The 19,203-nt window shown below is 41.7% G+C and overlaps 1 protein-coding gene across 1 annotated transcript; it reads right to left on the reverse strand.

Annotated features, from left to right (window-relative positions):
* Positions 1–490: 490 nt before the first annotated feature.
* Positions 491–18,475, reverse strand: LOC121622442 (palmitoyltransferase ZDHHC14-like). Its single transcript, XM_041959399.1, has 9 exons — positions 18,186–18,475; positions 13,852–14,012; positions 10,970–11,113; positions 10,159–10,296; positions 6,534–6,582; positions 5,000–5,102; positions 4,703–4,812; positions 1,908–2,016; positions 491–925 (listed from the first exon to the last, which is right to left on the reverse strand). The coding sequence occupies exons 1-9, from the start codon at positions 18,473–18,475 to the stop codon at positions 491–493; spliced, it is 1,539 nt and encodes a 512-aa protein (XP_041815333.1).
* Between the last annotated feature and the right edge of the window lie 728 nt (positions 18,476–19,203).

Genomic DNA, 19,203 nt, shown 5'->3' on the forward strand with positions numbered 1-19,203 from the left:
GTTAGACTTACAGCTGAGTTTGTGCTGTGCATGTGGATCGAGGACAGTTTAAAATCTGATAAATAAAGATAAAAAAAGTCAGTAAAATTTAACCATAATACAGCTGGACTCCAGAGGGTTTCTAAAAACCACCAGACTTAATGTTTGTCACATGGCACAAATTTCCAACTGTCAAAAGAAAATGCAGATCTGATGTTTTCGTCTCTTTCGTGGAAGCTTGAGTGACATTCAAGTCCTCAGCTTCATGTACTTCATGATTTATTCACTAAGTCTGCTTCCATTTGTTTTACACTTTATACTTCAGGGAACACTTTTTACACAGATTTAGACCTTTTTGCACATTTCTGGTGTTTCCATTACTTTGTTAGGTGCAAACTGAAAATTCTCCTAAAATCAGGTGGCTGGAAACATCAACGCGGGCGTGACGAGCTCAGGTCTGAAGTCACATGAGTCGAACGGACGTTAAATGAAAGAAATGTGGTCGTTTGGTTCAGACGGAGCTGAGTTTAACCAGCCCTCTGACAGAGTCCTCATGAAGAGCGTCCTGACTGGCGGGGTCGTACAGGGAGGTGGGACTGGGCACAGGCAGGTGTGGGTGGAGGTGCAGGTGGGCGGGGCAGGGCAGGGCGCCCTGTGGCGTGGTGCAGGGCGTCTCCTCCGGGCTGACGAAGTGGTGGTGGTGATGGTGATGATGGTGGAGGTGGTGGGCGCAGTGGGAGTCGGCGGCGGCGTCCCTCAGGGTCAGGACGTCTCCTCCACAGGACGGAAGGGAGGGCTGGGATGGGGCCAGGTAGGCGCAGGGGCCCCCCAGTGTGGTGGTCTTCCCCGGCAGAGGGGCCAGGACCACGGGGTCACTGTGGAGCAGAGGGGTGGCTGCAGCCTGGAGGACAAACTTGGTGCTCTGGATGCACTGATCCTGATCGCACTGAGGAGGAGCATTTAAAGAAAAGTAAAAATCAGCGATCTGCTCGTCACAGGACCTGAAAGTGTCACAAACAATCTGTGTGTTATCAAACATCAGCTGGTTGGTGAACTGATGCAGCTGGAGAGCTAATGGCTAACACGCTAGCCAGCTGGGAACATGCTAATGCTAATCAGCCACATGTCTCTCTGAGCTTCTCTGCACAGGAACGTTTAATCCCCCTGACAATTACTCATCATAATTATTCATCATTTAGCTCACTCCGTGAGCTTGCTAGCTCTGTTGCTAACAGGACTACAAGTTTCCACAGTGTGAAAGTTTGCAGTTTTAAACGCTGGAGTGAATGAGTCTTTATGTGAATATATTCAGGAGAACATAACATCATTCAATCATGTGCACATGTGCTTTTTAAATAGTGAATGAATTTGCCTCGATCTTCGGGTCAGCTGGCCTGTGTTGTTTTTATCAGTCTCTATGGAGACAGAGACGAGGTGGTCAGGGGAAGCTGTGATTACCTCTCACCCCTCAACTCTTTCTTTCTCTTTTTATATTTCTGATGGCTTTACGTGCATGTTTAGACAAGGATGGTAGTTTATTGAAATATTTCAATTTTTTAGCATCCTTTAACACACTTATGTCCCATAAGCCTCGAAAGAAAAGTCTGCGATTGGCTCATATGTCTGTAATAACTGTACTTTGTGGCCAAAAGTTTGTGGACACTCAAACATCATAAATTTGTATGGACAATTTTGTCTAAATTATCCAAAACATAAACAAGAGAAAACAGACAGAGATCAAATGTGCACAGAAGTCTGCAGGCAGGATGGAAAGTGCACAAAAGATGCTGCATTCATGTTGATCTGTGTCGACATGATTCGATTTCAGCTTCTCTTCAGTCAAGCAGATTTTTTCCTCCATGTCTTGATAATTTATATAAGACATAAAGTGTCAGTATTGATCGGCAGTGATGTCATCCTGCACCTACCATGTGACTGCGGAGCTGAGTGGGGGCGTAGCTGCCGCCGCTAGTCCCGTTGGACTGGGAGACGGTCTGCGGTGAGTCAGACTGGATCAGACCTCTCCTGTCAATCAAACTGGGACACAGACAGACGGAGATGACACTTTTTAGAAAAAAAAAATGTATCTCAGTAATTACATTCATTTCCAATTCAAGCTTTGTTGGCATGATGTTCTGATATAAAACAACACGTAATCCCAAAACATACAAGCACGGAAGAGTTTGACATTTTCTGCTTCAGAATAATCAGGACTAGTTGAAAATGAATAAAGAATTGATGTGAATTGTTGCATTCATGATGTATGAACCTTAATGACCAACAGAAATGCCTTTCATTAGAGCCGGGAAGCTGTCAGACAGGCTGCCCCATTATAAAAGAAGACAGATGCATCTTATCAGAGACGTCTGGGAGGTTTTTAGTGAAGCCGACAGAAGCTATGAGCTCACAGCAGCCTCATGAGTTATATTTAACACAACAAAGACTTACTTAAGTCACTTTTACTCAAATCAAACATGTCACTGCCTCCACAGGGTCAAAGGTCAACCCAGAGAACATGAATAGTTCTTCAAAGCATCCTGGGACACAACCAAACTGACTGACGGCGGTCACTGATCGGTTTGTCACTTTCACTGGTGTTCTGCTGGGACTGAGAGGGTTTTAATGTGACATCCGGATCATCTCAAATTATTTCTCACACTTCACAACTCCTTTGCCACCTGACCTAAAAAAAGCCTTTTTATGTGTGTGTGTTTGTGTGTGTGTGTGTGTGTGTGTGTGTGTGTGTGCGCGCGCCCACAGATGGATCTCACCACCTGTCGTCCTGTGCACTCAGGGTGTCAGCAGGTGGAACCAACATGTTAATAAGCTGTCAACACTGACACACACACACACACACACACACACACACACACACACACACACACACACACACACACACACAACACACACAAACACACACACACACACACCAGCTGGTGACAGTCTAACAAGCAGACTGTGTAATGAATCAGTATCCATATGTTCAGGCCTGAAAAACAAACATCTCCTCCACCTTCCTCTCTCATCGACCACATCTTCCTCCTCTGCTGACATGTGCTCTTATTTTGAAAATCCAGCCCTCTCATATCTTCCCCCCAGGCAGCTGACTCTCCGTCCTCCATCATCATTAATCACTGATTTGTTTTGTTTTATCGGTGTCAGGCTGCTCGGTCACGTCAGAGAGCTCCCGCCAACCTGCCAGCCCCCATCAATCAATCAATCCATAATCGATAATCAAAGAAGCTTTTTTCTCTGTTTGCCAGGCCTGAGCACAGCTGGCAGGAAGCAGATGAGGGACACAAGTATGTTTAGACACGAAGAGCATGTGGAGGGGACAAAATATTTAAAGTAAATATCACTATATTATTATTTGATGTAAATATATACAAATTATGGCCATAAGTAAGTGGACAGACCAGAAGACTGGAGGCTATTAAAGCAACACATTAATGAACATGGTGTCACTCGCATATTCAGCTGTCCACAAACTTTTGGCATACAGTGTTCATTAAGTGTATATCACAATGGAACTACTCGTCAAACCCTCTGCTGCTTTCAGAACCAAACCTCATTCAATTTTTGCTTAACGTTGCTCCCATTAAATCCGAGAGCAGCCGAGGGAAACAGCATGAATCAGCTGCTTTGAGGATTCAATGCACTGTGTTGGCAAAGAGTCTCAGAATCACCACCCAGGTCTACAGATGGATCATATATTTCCTCCTGTAATGATGATAAATGGCAGAGAGGTTGTTTGGATGGAAACATAAGAGCTGATGAAAGCAGAGAGCAGGAGGCAGATATGATTCTTCTCTGCGGAAGATGAATTGTAGAAACTGCAGCGATCCGTACTCTGACTTTGATTGTTTTTTTGATTAATTTTTCGGTTTGTCGGCAGCGAGGGAGACCGGCGATACCAGGGGAGGAGAGGAGCCAGCTGAGAGAAGAGAAACTGTTCTCGGAGAAGGAGAGGAGGAGGGAAAAGAGTGTAATTACTTCCAGGAAGGTCTCAACTGAAAACTGTCCTCATTAAACACAGAAACACACAGTCTGCTGAGAGGGGAGGAGGAGGAGGAGGAAGAAAAAAACCAAGTAGATATGATGGCAAGCATGAGAAGTGAGAAAAGAGCGGCGATGGAAGCAATATAATGCAGATTCAGCTGTTTTCCAACATGTTTCATATCCAGTTAACATGTTAAAGGAGACAGGAAAGCAGACAGTTGACAGCAGGAACAAGAGAAGATGAATTTGTTGTGAAATGCCAAGAAAACGTGTTTGCCGGTGCCAATGTCACGAGAGAATAACAGAAATAGTAGTATGTGGACGCGAACAAGTCTAGCAGAGTCCAGTAACTTTTGTCAGTTGTCATGGTAACGCTAGTCCTGTTCCTAACCTGGTACCTCTGAATCACCGTCTACATCTCACATTAGTTCTGTGATTTAAACAGGTCTGGTGTTGTGCTCATTGTTGGCTTTGTAGAGACACAACTGTTCAAATCAGACCTGAGCATAATCCTAAATTTAGTCCTGAGATTAGTGTTATGTTTAGTCCTGAGTATAGTCCTGAGCTTAGTGCTAAATTTAGTCATGAGTTTAGGCCTGAGTTCAGTCCAGAAATTAGTCCTCAGTTTAGTAATGAGCTCAGTTCTCAGTTTAGTCATGAGATTAGGTACGAGTTCTGTCCTGAACTGAATCCTGAGTTTAGTGCTGCAGAGGATCTTACTGACCTGGGGGGCAGAGGTCCGCACAGAGCAGCACAGCAATTCGTCAGCATGTTACCGTAGCTGTAGGGGTTGTAGTTATCCTTCCCTCGCTTGGTGGACCAGGATCCTTTAATCTGAACCAGGACCAGACCACAACAGAAACAGAGAGCGTGTTGGTTTAGTTCATCAGAACCATTAAATGTAAAGGCCAGATCAAGGTTACACATTCTTTTTCCACTGAGTGCTATAACAGTCCTCCTGGAGCCCTCTATGGGACATCCTGATGGGCCTGGGACCACAGTTTGAGCTTGGTATACTCACATCCTCGTTGGTGGTCTGGTTGGAGCTGATCAGGTAGGTGTGGAACCCTGACAGACCAACAATCGACCAGACGGAGAAGAAACACACCACCACCTCCAGGACGGTGCAGAACAGAGTCAAGGACAAACTTTTGTTCAGACGTTACATTTATTCAAAGACTTCAGAAGAAATATTCATTATTCTTGAATTTGTGCATTATGTCACTCACAGGAAAACCTGAATCACTGCTGAATTGATGTCCTCTAACTGATGAGATGAGGTTTTGGAGACACGTCATCAGTTCTTGATGATGATGATGATTTTCACCAGAGACTCTAGAGACTTGATCTATTTTTACTTTTTTTTTCTTTCTTTGTTCCCATCCCTTATTTGCCCTTTTCCCTTTAAAGTGAGTCTCATACTTTGTACCTGGTGTCTGGATCCATGTGAGGACCCAGGAACACTGAGACGAGTGAGCTGCGATTGTCACTAATGACCAGAAAAAGGACCACAGTTTATTCTGGTAGCTGAAGCAGAAACGAATAGAAAACAGCAGGCAGAGAATAAAGTAAAGAATCTGGTGCAGCTGAATGTAAATGTGGCCCTCAGAGCGTGTGACAGAGGCACAGTTTGACCTTGGCAATGCATTATGGGGCATATTGACCTGTGGTCGGTGACTGCGTCAGAGTCATTGATTTATCAGAAACACACACACACGATATCAACCTACAGAGCGAGAGCGGGGGAGTGTATGAGGGGTAATTAGTGCCTCTTGATTTTTTTGTGAACAGGATGTGTGAGGGTACACGAGTGTGTTGTGTTGTGCTGTGGTGACACTAAGACAAACAGCATAACCACATGCAACCACACACTAATGCAGCCTTCCAGACAACTCGGATATCTCCAACCTCCTGCTGTAAAAGGCACAACAGAACGCCACTTACAGTCGGCAAAACCGACTTCCTGAGGGAGCCTGACGCTGCACAACAATGGCAGCAACCATGAAAGCGCACATTATAAATGGCAGATCATCAACTCAAAGGCAACATAAAGTATATTTGCCTGTATTTATATTCTAAGCCTTAAATTTATGGAGAGGAGTAGGATGCATTTGTAGTCTAAAGTATTTGCATCAGGCTAGTGAATGGAATATTTATATACCTTTCCAAGTATATAAATGCTGCAAAATAAAATGTACAGTTGTTGTCTGTTACCTTATGCCTGATTTGTCCTCCTCTGATTTATTATATGTGCAGGCAGGCTGCACTGCTGAGAGTTTAATTGTGTGTTAACTTGCATTTCAAACATTGGTTTGTCACAGTCGGCCATGTTTTTTTGTTTACATTTGGCGTCATGATCCTGGTCAGAAGTCGGAGCGTTCAACTGCAAAATTCCGACCTCCGACTTTGACTGGAGCGCAGCACTAATGCTTCTGTAAACATGAGCATGAGTGGAAAGCGTGGATTATTTATGAGGATGAATTTACTTGATGAAAAGTCTAAACGAAGCTCGAAGTCATATGAGTCCATCCAGCCTTTAAGCAGTGAAAGGATATCTGGCCGGGCTGTCTTTGAGCGCGCTCAGGAAACCCGTCCGGTTCGATCCTGCAGAGGACAGAATGTGTGCTCAGGTTATTTAATATCTAAAAACGAGAAAAGAAGACCAGAAATATTACGAACCACAAACTCAATATTGGGTCTTTCCAAATATGAACATTACAATAGAACATGTGATGAGCTTTTACGGGGTTCTGGTGGTTCTCAGACAGGCCTAAATACTGGTGCTACAAAGCTTTTCTATCATATCAGCAAAAATATTTCTCACTTCCTTCATTTTCACACGAAAGCTAAATGTCTCACTGAGCTGATAATAAATAAGAAAACAGTCGAAGAACGAGCAGATCCACATTAAAATAGAAGGACAAGGCTCATTGTGGCTGTGATTATTACTGGAGTGGGATGAAAAATGACCCACATACGAGCTCCGGATGGGATTAAAATTTAAAAGGTAATATAAGGAAATTAACTCCCACCTCCTCTACAGTCTGAATGAGTCTTAAAGCTGATTTTGTTGCCTCCAACAGTGTCCACGGATCTCCAGAATTTCTCCTATTGTCCTGTTGGCGGCACTACTAAATCAGGAGGACCATGAACATCCACACTGAATTTACTGGTAAATTGGTCATTATTTTCTTTTAAGTAGCTTGTCATGGACCAGCGTTTGAGATGGGAGGTGCAAAAACTCCCAATGACAAGCGTGAACACCACCAGCAACGAGGCTTCCAGGAATCAGCCGAACTCGTCGGTACACAGCAACAGATCTCTAAATTTATATCTTGTGGATCAAAGTCACGACGCTCGGCTGGATCTTTTTATAGCGCTGCTGCTAAAAACAGAAAACAAGCAGCGTAGTGTTGAGAGGAAGACACGGGTTTATCTCAGACAGTCTGCTGGTTGTTAGTTTGAATCTGAAGCAGCCTGAGGCTCCGGTTTCCTGACTGTTCAGACCTGCAGGGCAGGAAAACAACATCAGCAGCCTCGACGGAGAGAATTAGGTCAACGACGCGTGACGGGGAAGAACCAGGCTGGCGATTTTAGATCCAGAAACACAAAATCAATGATGGGTTTTAAACTTCCTTCCAGGCAGCTGTGGATTGGCTCAACCTGCACAGGGAGATAATGCATCCATAGAAAAGGTTGGATGATAGAAAATCACTTTCATCTAATTAAAAACACAGATTACATGATTTTTTTCTTGTTTTTGCAGAGGTGGTGGAAGTGTTTTACGGCTGAATAAAACTGGACGGTAGCACGCAGCTAATAAGCTAACAAGGTCAGCATTTCAGTGGATTTAATTTGCGCCTGTGAGTGAATCCACTGATGGCAGCGGTTCCAGTGAAATGAATTGGTTTTGCCAAATGAGTCTTACGATGGAAGAAACACCGTCCTTGTTCCTTCTCACCGGAGAAAAGTGGACTTGTGGGGAATGGGGTGCCCTATGGTGGAACATCTGACCACAAATCTACCGCCATTTTTTTTAAAAAGGGATCCTTTAGCACTCATAGCTTAAAGGAACGTGACCACATAGGATAAAGAAAACCATCAATCTTGCACCGCTGGTGTAAAAACGTGTAGAAAATATCAGATTACTGAACAAACTGTATATAAACTGGTGTTTAGAGTGAAGCTGGCGCCTCACAGTAATCAGGTTTTATGTGAACAGTCTCAACCAGCAGAGTGAGTATAAACTGCAGGACGTCTGATCGATCAATGACAGGAAACAGGAACAGACTGCGGCCTCAGCCTCGTCTGACAGCCTGTCAATCACAGGGCGGTGGGCGGGGCTGAGGAGGGTCGATGTCTCATCCATTACACAGATGAGGAGCTGCGGCAAAGCTGCAACACACAAAGGCTTCAATACAGAGAGCCAAGCGGGGGCTATTCCACGTATTCATCAGAGGTTTCCGAGCAGAAAATGACTCCTAACTGGGCGAGGACTCTCAGAGTGACGCTGCTTTTAGGAGCAAAATCACTTTATTGAATTTCTTTACTTGTGAAATGACTCCGATCTGTGTTGATAGTTATTAGAGCTGCTGGGAGATGAAGGTCAGACAGACATGAGCTCACACTCTGTGGGAGAGATCTTCATGTCACCTTCAGCTTGTTAAAAGATAATGTAATGCATTAATTCTTGACGGGTTTCCGTGTGGGCCAGATCTGTGGCTGCGTATTGATGCAACTCTATCGCTTGTCTATTGGTTGTATGATGCATGAATCTTTACACCTTGAATTTATATATACACTCAGCGTCCAGTTTATTAGGTACAGCGAGCTAAAAATAAGTCTAACACAACAGTCTGGCAATGAATCCTCCTTCATGACGGTTATGATGTTCAGGCTGCTGAAACTGTTTTAGAGACCGTCATTTTACAGGGTGTAGTTTGTAGTGCTGTTGTTTCTATTACTTTGTCCATCCCATTTATGCATATGCAGAGTCAGTAACATGTTTTTAAATCACTTCTCAAAACTTTTTTTAAAGGTTTTAAAGGTAAGGTTAGCACACTAGTTTTTGTAGATTTGTCTTGAGCAGTGCTGTATGAATAAAAGCTTTTAATTCAAAGTTAACATTATCAGGAAAAAAAAGTAAATTCAATTTACAATAAGATTGTAAATTTAATTTCCTTCAGTTCGTGGATTGCTCATTAGAATAAATAATGATTTTGTCATTTTTTTACATTTCATGATTGGATTTGATTAATCAGTCCATGAAATACCAACCAGCAGAATAACTGATCATGAAAACATTCACAGTCGCACGCTGAAAATGTGCTGAGTCATTGTGTAGCTGTTCAACATGAACTTCAACCAGCAGAAAAGATCTGACAGTATCACATAATACACAGTGACAAAAGCACTGCAGACAAACAAGTGGAGGAGGAAGTATTCAGATTCTTTACTTCAGTGAAAGTACTGATACCACACTGTAAAAACACTATGTTACAAGTAAAAGTGCTACACTGAAAATGTAGAAGTGTAATCAAGAAAATGTACTTAAATTATTAAAAGTAAAAGTACTTCTTCTGCAGTAAAATGGTCCTTGTGACTGTTTTATACATCAACCGTGATTCCAGAAAAGTTGGGACTCTGTGTAAAACATCAATAAAACAGAATGTGATGATTTGTTAATGATTTCTGACACACACACTCAGTCAGAGTTTAACATCATTAGATAATTATCACTCATGTAAAAGCAGAACTATACAGGGACTGCAACTAATGATTATTCTTAGTATGGATGGATTATTTTCTCCATTCTCCATGATTGTTTGGTTTGGACAAATTCTGACAAATAGAGGGAAATTTTATAGACTCTTCATATGGTTTGTGTGAAAAAATCTCTATTTGTTAAGTAATGACTAACAAAAGCTGTCAGACAAACGTAGTGAAGTAAAAAGGACAATATTTTACTCTGAGATGTGTAGTGGAGTAGAAGTATAAAGTTGTATGAAAAGGAAATATTATAAATAACTAAAATTATACTTAAGCGCAGTACTTGAGTAAATGTGGGTTGTTACATTCCAGCAGTGCAGCGGGACACAGAGTGTGCATGTACAGAAATCAATCAGTGAATCACAGTCGAAACAGAGTGTGGAGGAGGTGCTGTCGGGCGGTGTTACTCACTGAGGATGACGTGTGTGATGACGAAAGCGAAGATGAAGATGGTGAGGAAAGAGAGCGAGAGTATGAACAGGTAGAAGAAGCGGTAGTTCCTCCGTCCGACGCAGTTCCCCACCCAGGGACAGTGATGGTCGAAACGCTCTGAGGGAGGAAACAGTCAAGCTTTATTTCATTATTAAAGTGGGATAAAAAAAACTAATAAAATATTTAAAATGGACTGAAACAGAACAAACACTCATATTTACTTCAGCATTCAAAATCACATACTAAAACATCTCAAAGGGATGAAGTCATGCTGTTTTGCCGCAAGCAAGTGTAGCAGCAGTGGAAGAAGTACTCAGAACATTTACTTAAATAAGGCAGCAATGCCACATTATAAAAATACTACTTACACGTAAACATCCTGAATTCATTAATTAACTTAAGTCAAAGATGTATTTGCAGAAAATTGTACTTAAAGCCCATGTCATACCAAACCATACTGCACCATGAGACTATTAATATTATTGATGCATTAAAGTGCTTTTTCACATTCTTCTAAGGTTTCAGCTGCTTGAGGGAGAGAAAACGGTGACAACATATAGTGTTGAGTTGTTAAAACTATAACAATACATTATCTCTTATATCTCTGATATGGTCTTATGTTTTGTATGAAAACTCTTTTACCTGCCAAAACCATTAAGATAAATAATCTGTGTGTAGATTGAGAGACACACACGTATATATATATATATATATATATATATATATATATATATATATATATATATATATATATATATATGTAGTATGTAACAGGTACTGTCAGACTGACCAACACAGTTGTCACACAGGCTGCAGTGTGATGCTCGAGGAGGTCTGAAGATCTTGCAGGTGAAGCAGTATTTCAGTTTGACCGTCTGTCCGTTGATGAGAACCTCTCTGGTGCGAGGTGGCGGTCTGGAGCATCCTGCTGAGTCTGGGAACACACAACACAAACAAACAACACAGTTTAAGTATTTACTGGAAAAGACACAGCTGCACCAGTGGTATCTCCCATCACTTCTACGCAGATGATATTCAACTATACGTCTCAATATAGAAGACAACATCTCATTGCGTGCAAGTGGTCCAAAATGCTGCTGCCAACCTTTAGACCAGGTCCTCCAAAAACACTCATATGATACCCATCTTGGCTCCTCTTCACTGGCTCCCCATCACATTTAGAATCCAGTTCACGGTTCTTGTGATCACTTATAGATTTCTTCTGGGTCAGACAGCTTGCTATGTAGAAGCTCTGCAGCCGATCTGGGCTTGTTGGTTTTCTTTGATCCAGGATTTAAACCTAATGGAGACTCTGACATTGTGGCTCTTAAATGCAAGGATGTTACTATACTAACTGTGTGCATCTTGACATACTAGCACAATAAATATATACATATACGTATACATATATTATATGCTAGCATATACTATCTGTAGTCAGCATGTTAACTGTCCAGGTTATAATGCAAAATGCTAAATACTAACTAGCCTTTTATAAACACAAAATGCTAATCTAATGCTATGCTAACATTAGCACAAAGCAGAGCGGATGAAACTTGAGTAAAGTCTGAAAGTGTCTGAATGTGCTGAGCCTGTGAATAGCTAAGATTATTTCATTGACTATGAAAAGAATGTGTAACCATGGCTTTTTATATCATGCTAATATGCTAACATTAGCATTCAGTTCAAGGTAAATCTAAGATTTACACCGATGAAAGTTGATCCAAGCTGAGCCTCAAGTGTCTGAGATGTCCTAAAATGGCCACCATACAGAGAATAAACCCTTTCATTTGAATTGACCTTTCCTCCAGCGCCACCTTCAGGACAAACTTTATTTGGATTTAACCCACAAGTAGCAAAGAACACAAGGATACGTGTGCGGCTGTAGAGTTTCAGTCTCTTCCCTGAGGTGAGATTACTTTCAACAATCAGGATCATAAAATCCTCAACAGCCCTGCAGAGTACGTTTCTGCTCAGTGAGATAAACCGCAGTGTGTAAATTTCACGGAGTTTCTCAGCTGACAGGATTTACAGCTGCAAAGCCTCCTGGGAAGAAACATGAGCTGCATCACCAACCACACAACACATACAGCATGAAGAAACTAGTCGTTTAGATCAGACTTTAGCTTCCTACATGGAATCTCTGGCTCTCCCTCACATGTCCGCTCAGTTTGCTGCTGACCAACTCGTCAATACAAAAGATTAATGTGGAATTACTTTGCACCTGCAAGGAAACCCTCTGATTGAGGCGATTCCATTGCAATGAATCAATCTCCATGTGACACTGAGAGTGTGCAAAACCAAAACTAGGAGCTAAAGGAGGCTTAAAATTTTCAAAGAGACATACTTTAACATTACACATAGTCGTTTAATCTATTGTTACTATGTAAAATAATTAGTCCAGGACCTTTAATGTCTAATTTGTTAAATGTTGAGGTGGGTGACGTGAAGAAAACCTTCTTGTCTGTCTTTAGTTTTGTTTGTCAGACAGGAAGTCAGGATGTTGTTTCAAGCTGTGCATCACAGAATAATTTCCTGGAAATCATCAACAAACAAAACACAGTAAAAAATAACTGCCCTCTATTTCTATCCTTCCTCCACATCTCACACACTGAGCTGACTGCGTTTAACATCCAGCTCCTTCTCCCATATTTGGTCGTTCTCCAAGCCCCGGCTCTGTGGTGATTGACAGCTCCGTCGCTCCACAGATTCTGTATCCACAGTGAAAATATATAAATAAATAAACAAACAAGAAAAAAATAATAAGAGGTTTCTGAAAATAGATCAGAGGGCTTCGACAGTGACGTTCAGTTTCTGTGGAAACGGCTGATTCGTCTACATGCATTTCTGACGGAGCAGAGGTCTGAAGCTGAAGAGATGACATGTGACTGAACACACACATCTAAACACACACACACACGCTGACTGGAGGAGGTGTGGAGCGACTTCCTGTAATGACTCAGTATCATTAGTGAAGATTATTCTGCAGCTGATTTTCTTACATCTGATAAGAACAAAGCCTCCACAGACGTGGAAGCGAACAGTGAGGAGAAGTGATTAAAAGTGATGGATGACGAGTCTGGATGATAAAATCAGATGGAAGCAAAAGCAAATGATATTTAATAATGATAGAAAAATAAAGCTGAGAAAAGTCCACGAGTTTTACTTTGTAACATCAATACGACAGAGTGGTGAGTCTTCCTCCATTGGTGGAAAGTTACTAAGTACATTTACTTAGAATTTACTTTAGAATTTTGAATGCCAGATTTTTACTCGGGGTGGAGTACTTTTACATTGTTTTATTTGTACTTTTATTTAAGTAAAATATGTTAATACTTCTTACATCCCTGTTGTCCTCCAAAAAACGTCTTTTTCTGAGATGTCTGGACGGTTTGAACAGTCCAGGATGGCGTACTGAACAGGCCTACAACGCAAAACCCAGAAGCCCGACTCTACCTGAAGTGTAGCCATGAAGGTAACTACATGTCAGAGCAACAGCAGCTACAGAGGTATCACATGGAGACCACAAGAACTGTGATTGGTCAGTTTAGGCTTGTTGTGTTTTGTCCTTCAACTTTCTGATGCTGGCGGAATTTGTTGAGTAAAGAATTATGAAGGAAGAACAATTCTGAGTAGCCTGTTTGATATGTTTATATGTGTTTCCATGGTTACCAATTTGCCTCTCCAGGTCAGCGGCCTCGTCCGGCGTGGCTCGGGGCAGAACGCCGGGGTCGGTGAAGCTCGCCCTGAACAGCATCCCCATCACGAAGACGAAGAGGACGCCGCCGATCACTGGGATGGCCGGGGTCAGGTTGGACGCCAGGAAGGGACAGCTGCACACACAAGAACAGAGACAAATAAACAAAGTGACGGTCTCAGCTGATCGCAGGACCTCTCTGGTGTTTTCAGGACATGATGAAACAACAAACACACCAGGGGCCAAAGTGACAGGGTTCACCTCCGAGGCCATTTCTTCAAACGTTTTCTTGCTATTCAAAGATTTTACCAGAAACCTAACAGAGTCTTTGCTGTCTTACACTCTGGGACCCTGTCTGAAGGGAACCAGGGCCCTGTTCTTTAAATATTCACTGTAAATGTCCTGGTCATAATCCAGCTAACTGTCAATAAACAGCTTTTCTGAAGGACTTGTTGCTATGAAAACAGTTCCAGATCAACTTTAAACCAAAGAACCAAAAAAACAGACTCAGCTTTTTATTGATTTTAGTTTGTTTTGTTTCAAACAATTTTTGGGACTGCAGTTTCTTGATGACAAAGCAACATAAATTTCTTTGTTTGATGATGGCTGATTTGACTGTTTTGCATAATTTGTCTTAATGGAAGAAATACATGTTAAATGTTAAATAAACAAGGCTCTAGGATTGAGCCTTGAGGAACTCCAAACATCACGCTGATCGCTGAGACATCTTGTGTCCAGCAGCTAAACTTGAGGAAGGAGGAGATGCTGTTTTAAACATTTCTAACTATTTATTCAATTTTTTTTGTGAAAAAAACATATCAGACACAAACAACTATTAAGTTTGTTGTTTTTATACATCTTGAAACATGTCTGCAGGGGATGTTTGAGGGTTTTGTTTGTGCTTTTTCTTTTAAATCAGATTTGGTCCTCTTGTGAATCATTTTTATTTATATTTTTTAGCGTTTTGTAATTTAATTAGCGTGATTGTGGTTACACTGCATGCTGTAGACTCTCAAATTAAAACACTGCATCTCCTGGCAGTTATAAGTTTGGAGATTATTAGCTTTTAAAATGAGCTTAAATCTGAGGGGTAGAATAATTGCTTTTATTCATAAATGAGAAAATACAAATCACCACGTGGTTTTCAGTCGACAGTTGTGTTATGCAGATTTCTAACACCTTACATATGTGGTGAATCCAGTGTTAGGTTTTTCTATCTCCTGCTGTTACCGTAGTGACACAAGCTGCAGGAAACGGTTACCATGGAAACGGGAAACACCGGGGCTGCTGGGTTTTAAAAGTTGCAGTGAAGAATGTGGGAGGAATAGAAGAAAATAAACCCTTCAGACAACTTAGCTGTTCGATTATTTTGTTTTTATTTGTGAAGCTGTTTTTTTCCTGCTTACATAATGAATTGTTTCTGTAAAATTTGATAAAATAGTGAAAAAAACATTCAGTGACGTCCACAAATGTCCTGATTTGTCTGAGCAACAGTCAAAAACACAAAGGTATTCAGTTTACTGTGATATAACAGTAAACTGAATATGTTTGTTTATTGTTTTATTTGTTGTTTTAACATATTTAATTTCTTTAGAAGATATTTGCATGATTTTTATGCTAGCGATCTGTTCCAGTTGTTTAGTTTTTCTAGTTGTTGATTTAGTTTATTTAGTTTATTTATTTGTCTTGTAAGAATTGGGCAGGTGATTTACATCAGGTTTACTGTATGTAGAGTTCATAGGAAGCCATGATTTTTTTGTTTGCCAGGGATAAATAAGTCACAAGAAAACTCAAAACTTCCTTCCCATGACACATCAGTGTCCTTTTGAGTCCTTTTGAATTCTAGTGTGATTCTTGGGTTACTGCTTTTGTATCGCTTCCACAAAGTGGTCACTGGTCTATCTGAGGTCTATACAAAACAACTGAAATAGACAACAATCAGTCATATAGTGTCAACAAGAAAGCACAATTCAAGATCAGAAAACAAATGAAGTGACTTTACACAGAAAAAGGGCAAAAGCAGCAAAATAAGATCCAGGTGAGACTCAACACTTCCTGCTGTCCTGACTCTCCGAACGAGGATCTGTTTTTAATCTGTCTGATGTCGTCTGACAACAGCTCTCGTCATGCAATTTGTTCATGGACTTGGTGTAACCAGTGACCAGTACTCACATGCACCCATGACAAAGACAAGTATATGCTATCTCATTGCTAAACATGTGTGGAGTACCATTCCACGTGACAGTCTGCATGAGTGACAGAGGACTGGGTTTCAATTTAGCCTCCACAGTGAGCCAGGAGAGCCAGAAATAACGATGAAGAGCTAATCTGGCACCTCTGTTCTGTACAATTTGAAGGTTTTTTTAGACGTTTTAAAGCAGCACTCCAGGTGTGACAGAACAAGTGACTGAACAACATCAGTCATAACAGAAGATGGAAACATTTGCATGCAATACAATACATTTGTGTTTGGCAATGTTCAGCACTCATTTGTTCATTTTCACCTGTTTAGTGATGATATGCAGCTCGACCTGCAGATGCTCTGTTGAGTCATCAGCAGACATAACTAAATCAGCTTTGTTAACAACACTTGGTAAATCATTTCTAAAAACTGAAAATTAAAGGTGGACCCAAGCAGCTCCCCTGTGGAACACCGCAGGATGACGCAGCCATTGAAAAACACCCAAGCAACTTTTCATCCAGACATCAGCTGAAGGTAAAGAAGAAAAACATTTAAAGCTGCAGTAAAATCCAAAAGCACAGCGCCAGCTAGTTTCCTGTTATCCACACCTGTTAACCACTGATGAGTCTTGTGTAGTTGATCTCTACTTGAAAGTTGTTCGTCACTTGTAAGTTGTTCATTGCTTGAAAGTTGTTCTTTACTTGAAAGTACTTCTTGTTCTTATTTTGCTTGCCCTTGTGTGTCCACCTTTTGAGCTGCTGGAACTGCAAATTTCTCTTTGGAGATGAATAAAGTATCTATCTATTGCACTTTGTGTTAATTTTCATACTGTGAACAATTCTACATTCCCCACAGATTTATTTTACAGATTCTTTTATTTTAAACCCCAATGAACCAAATTATCAAGCCAAACTACTTGAATGTAAAAACCTACTTGGCAATAAATCCGATTCTAATTCAGATTCAGATTTTGATAGTGCACAATTAGCCACAACATGCTTGCTCATTTATCATAATTGGTGATTAATCTTCTGTTCATCGACTAATCGTTTTAGCAGCAGTGTCTAATCCTTCCACATTAAACCTGAGGGCGAGTGTGTGTTCTGAGTGTCTGTTCCTTTGTTGCAGCTTCAGATGTGGATCAGTGGTGGTTTTCAGGGACCTGGTCTGAGGCTCAGGGTCGACTCATCATCAGGAGAAACAGCATTCTCGGGGATGTGATGCTTGGAGGGTAAATTTAGCTCTGACGAAGCTTCTGTGGCTGTTTTTGGCTGCAGATCTGAAACTAACAACCTTTACCTGATCAGGACTGCTCTTGTTAAAACACACCGCACACGTCCTGCGTCATGTGTTTGTTGTTAAGGAATCTTCCGAGACGAATCGCAGAACTGAAGCACAGTGAGGAAAAATCTGCAGAAAACAGCCTGAGGTTTGGTAGAAAAACACTGGAATCACATTCCTGTTTGAGCTGAAGTCACCACCGAGGACACAGAGATCATTTACGCTGTTATATTTCTATATTTCCTGAAATTCAGAGGGTTTAATGACCTGAAGAGGATTCAGATTACACAAAACAATAAACACAAATATTGTTCTTGGATCTTGATTTAATCGCCAGGTTGGAAGGTTTTCTCAGGAATTTAAAATGTTTACTTCCCAGGAGTAAACAACTCTTTTCCCAGGATTTGCCACTATGAAAGAAGTTTGGTTTTAAAAACAAAACTGTGGATAATGAATAATAACACAACTTTAAATGGCTGGACATTTACTCAAGTGTTGCACTAAAGCATTAATTTGCGTTACTTACACTTTATTTGAGTATTCCCACTTCTTTCTACCTGTTACTCCACTCAATTTATTTGATAACTTTAGCTGCTAGTTACTCAATAGATTCAGATTGTCTATACAAAATATAATCAACAAATACATTTATTATATATTAGGATTTATTATTATAGATTAAGATCAAATAAATTCTTGTGATCCCCGGGGAGAAATGAAGCAGCCATCCAGCACAGTCATTACACACATCCATCAGCTGCAACATTAAAGTAATGAACACATTAATGCATCAATAATCAGAATTCAGTAATATTCTGAAGAGTGTGTGTGTGTGTGTCCACTCACTCGAAGGTGAAGAAGAGGCCGCTGGTGAGCAGAATGAGGACCAGGGTCAGGTAGAAGACCCCGGTCTGTCTCGCCATCATGATCCTTCCGCCGCAGTAGAACCGGTTCCTTCCCGGGAACACCTGCCACTTCCTGCGGGGGTTGCGGCTCCTGTGGCCGGGGCAGGACGGCTCCTGTCCCTCGGCGGGGGCCGCGCAGGAGCCGCTGCTGCTGCGGGTGCAGATCTGGTTGTACTGGCCCGGCTGCTGCTGGTGCTCCTGGTCCAGAGACGCATGGTGGATCTGAGACATGTGTCCTCACAGGTGAGCAGACAGGTAAATACTGACGGAAATATTTTAAAATAACGGAGCAGCGCGCGTGCTGCTGGTGGGGTTCAGGCTGTCCAAATGTCCAGTCAGCCCCCTAAATGAATCCTCGTGTCAGGGTTTTCTGCCAGGAGCCACAGCAAAAGCAGAACAGACATTTTTAATCCCAAATCTTCAACCTTTTTTTGTAATATTTCGTAAACAAACACCAACTCGTGGTCAGACGCACGCGCGGGGTCCAATATCCAAAAAACACCCCCGCCTCGTGCCCATGCAGCGTCCCTCTCACATAATCCAGCAGTTATATCCGGGATAATGGATCCGGTTCTGGACGGGGGACGGAGCGGGACGGGATCGGGACACAGCAGCGACTCTGAAGGATCAGAGGGTTTGTGTCTGTGAGGAAGAGGAGGAGGAGGAGGAGGACGTGAAGAGCATCCTGATCCTCCGCAGAGCTGCTGGAGCTCCGAGACCCAGGCTTCACAGATCCTCTACTGAGGTGAGGAACCACTCTACAGAGAAAAAAAAGAAACCACAGTGAAGCTTGACCAGTAGTGACACGTAAATAAACACATGTACTCAACCTACTGTAGCCGACTCGGGTTGAGGTACTTGTACTTCACTTGATTGTGTTCTTTTCAAGCCACTGTCTACTTCTACTCCACTACAGTTCTGAGGGAAATATTGTACTTTTTACTTCACGACATTTATCT

The sequence above is a fragment of the Chelmon rostratus genome, chromosome 18 (assembly GCF_017976325.1).
Source record: "Chelmon rostratus isolate fCheRos1 chromosome 18, fCheRos1.pri, whole genome shotgun sequence".
NCBI classification, from domain to species: Eukaryota; Metazoa; Chordata; class Actinopteri; order Chaetodontiformes; family Chaetodontidae; genus Chelmon; species Chelmon rostratus.

Coding starts and splice junctions, on each gene's coding strand:
- LOC121622442 (XM_041959399.1), bottom strand. CDS start 18,475: ATGTCTCAGATCCACCATGCGTCTCTGGACCAGGAGCACCAGCAGCAG. Junction 10,297..10,969: donor CCTGTGTGACAACTGTGTTG/GTCAGTCTGACA, acceptor TTCCTCCCTCAG/AGCGTTTCGACCATCACTGT. Junction 2,017..4,702: donor TGCGGACCTCTGCCCCCCAG/GTCAGTAAGATC, acceptor TCTGTGTCCCAG/TTTGATTGACAGGAGAGGTC.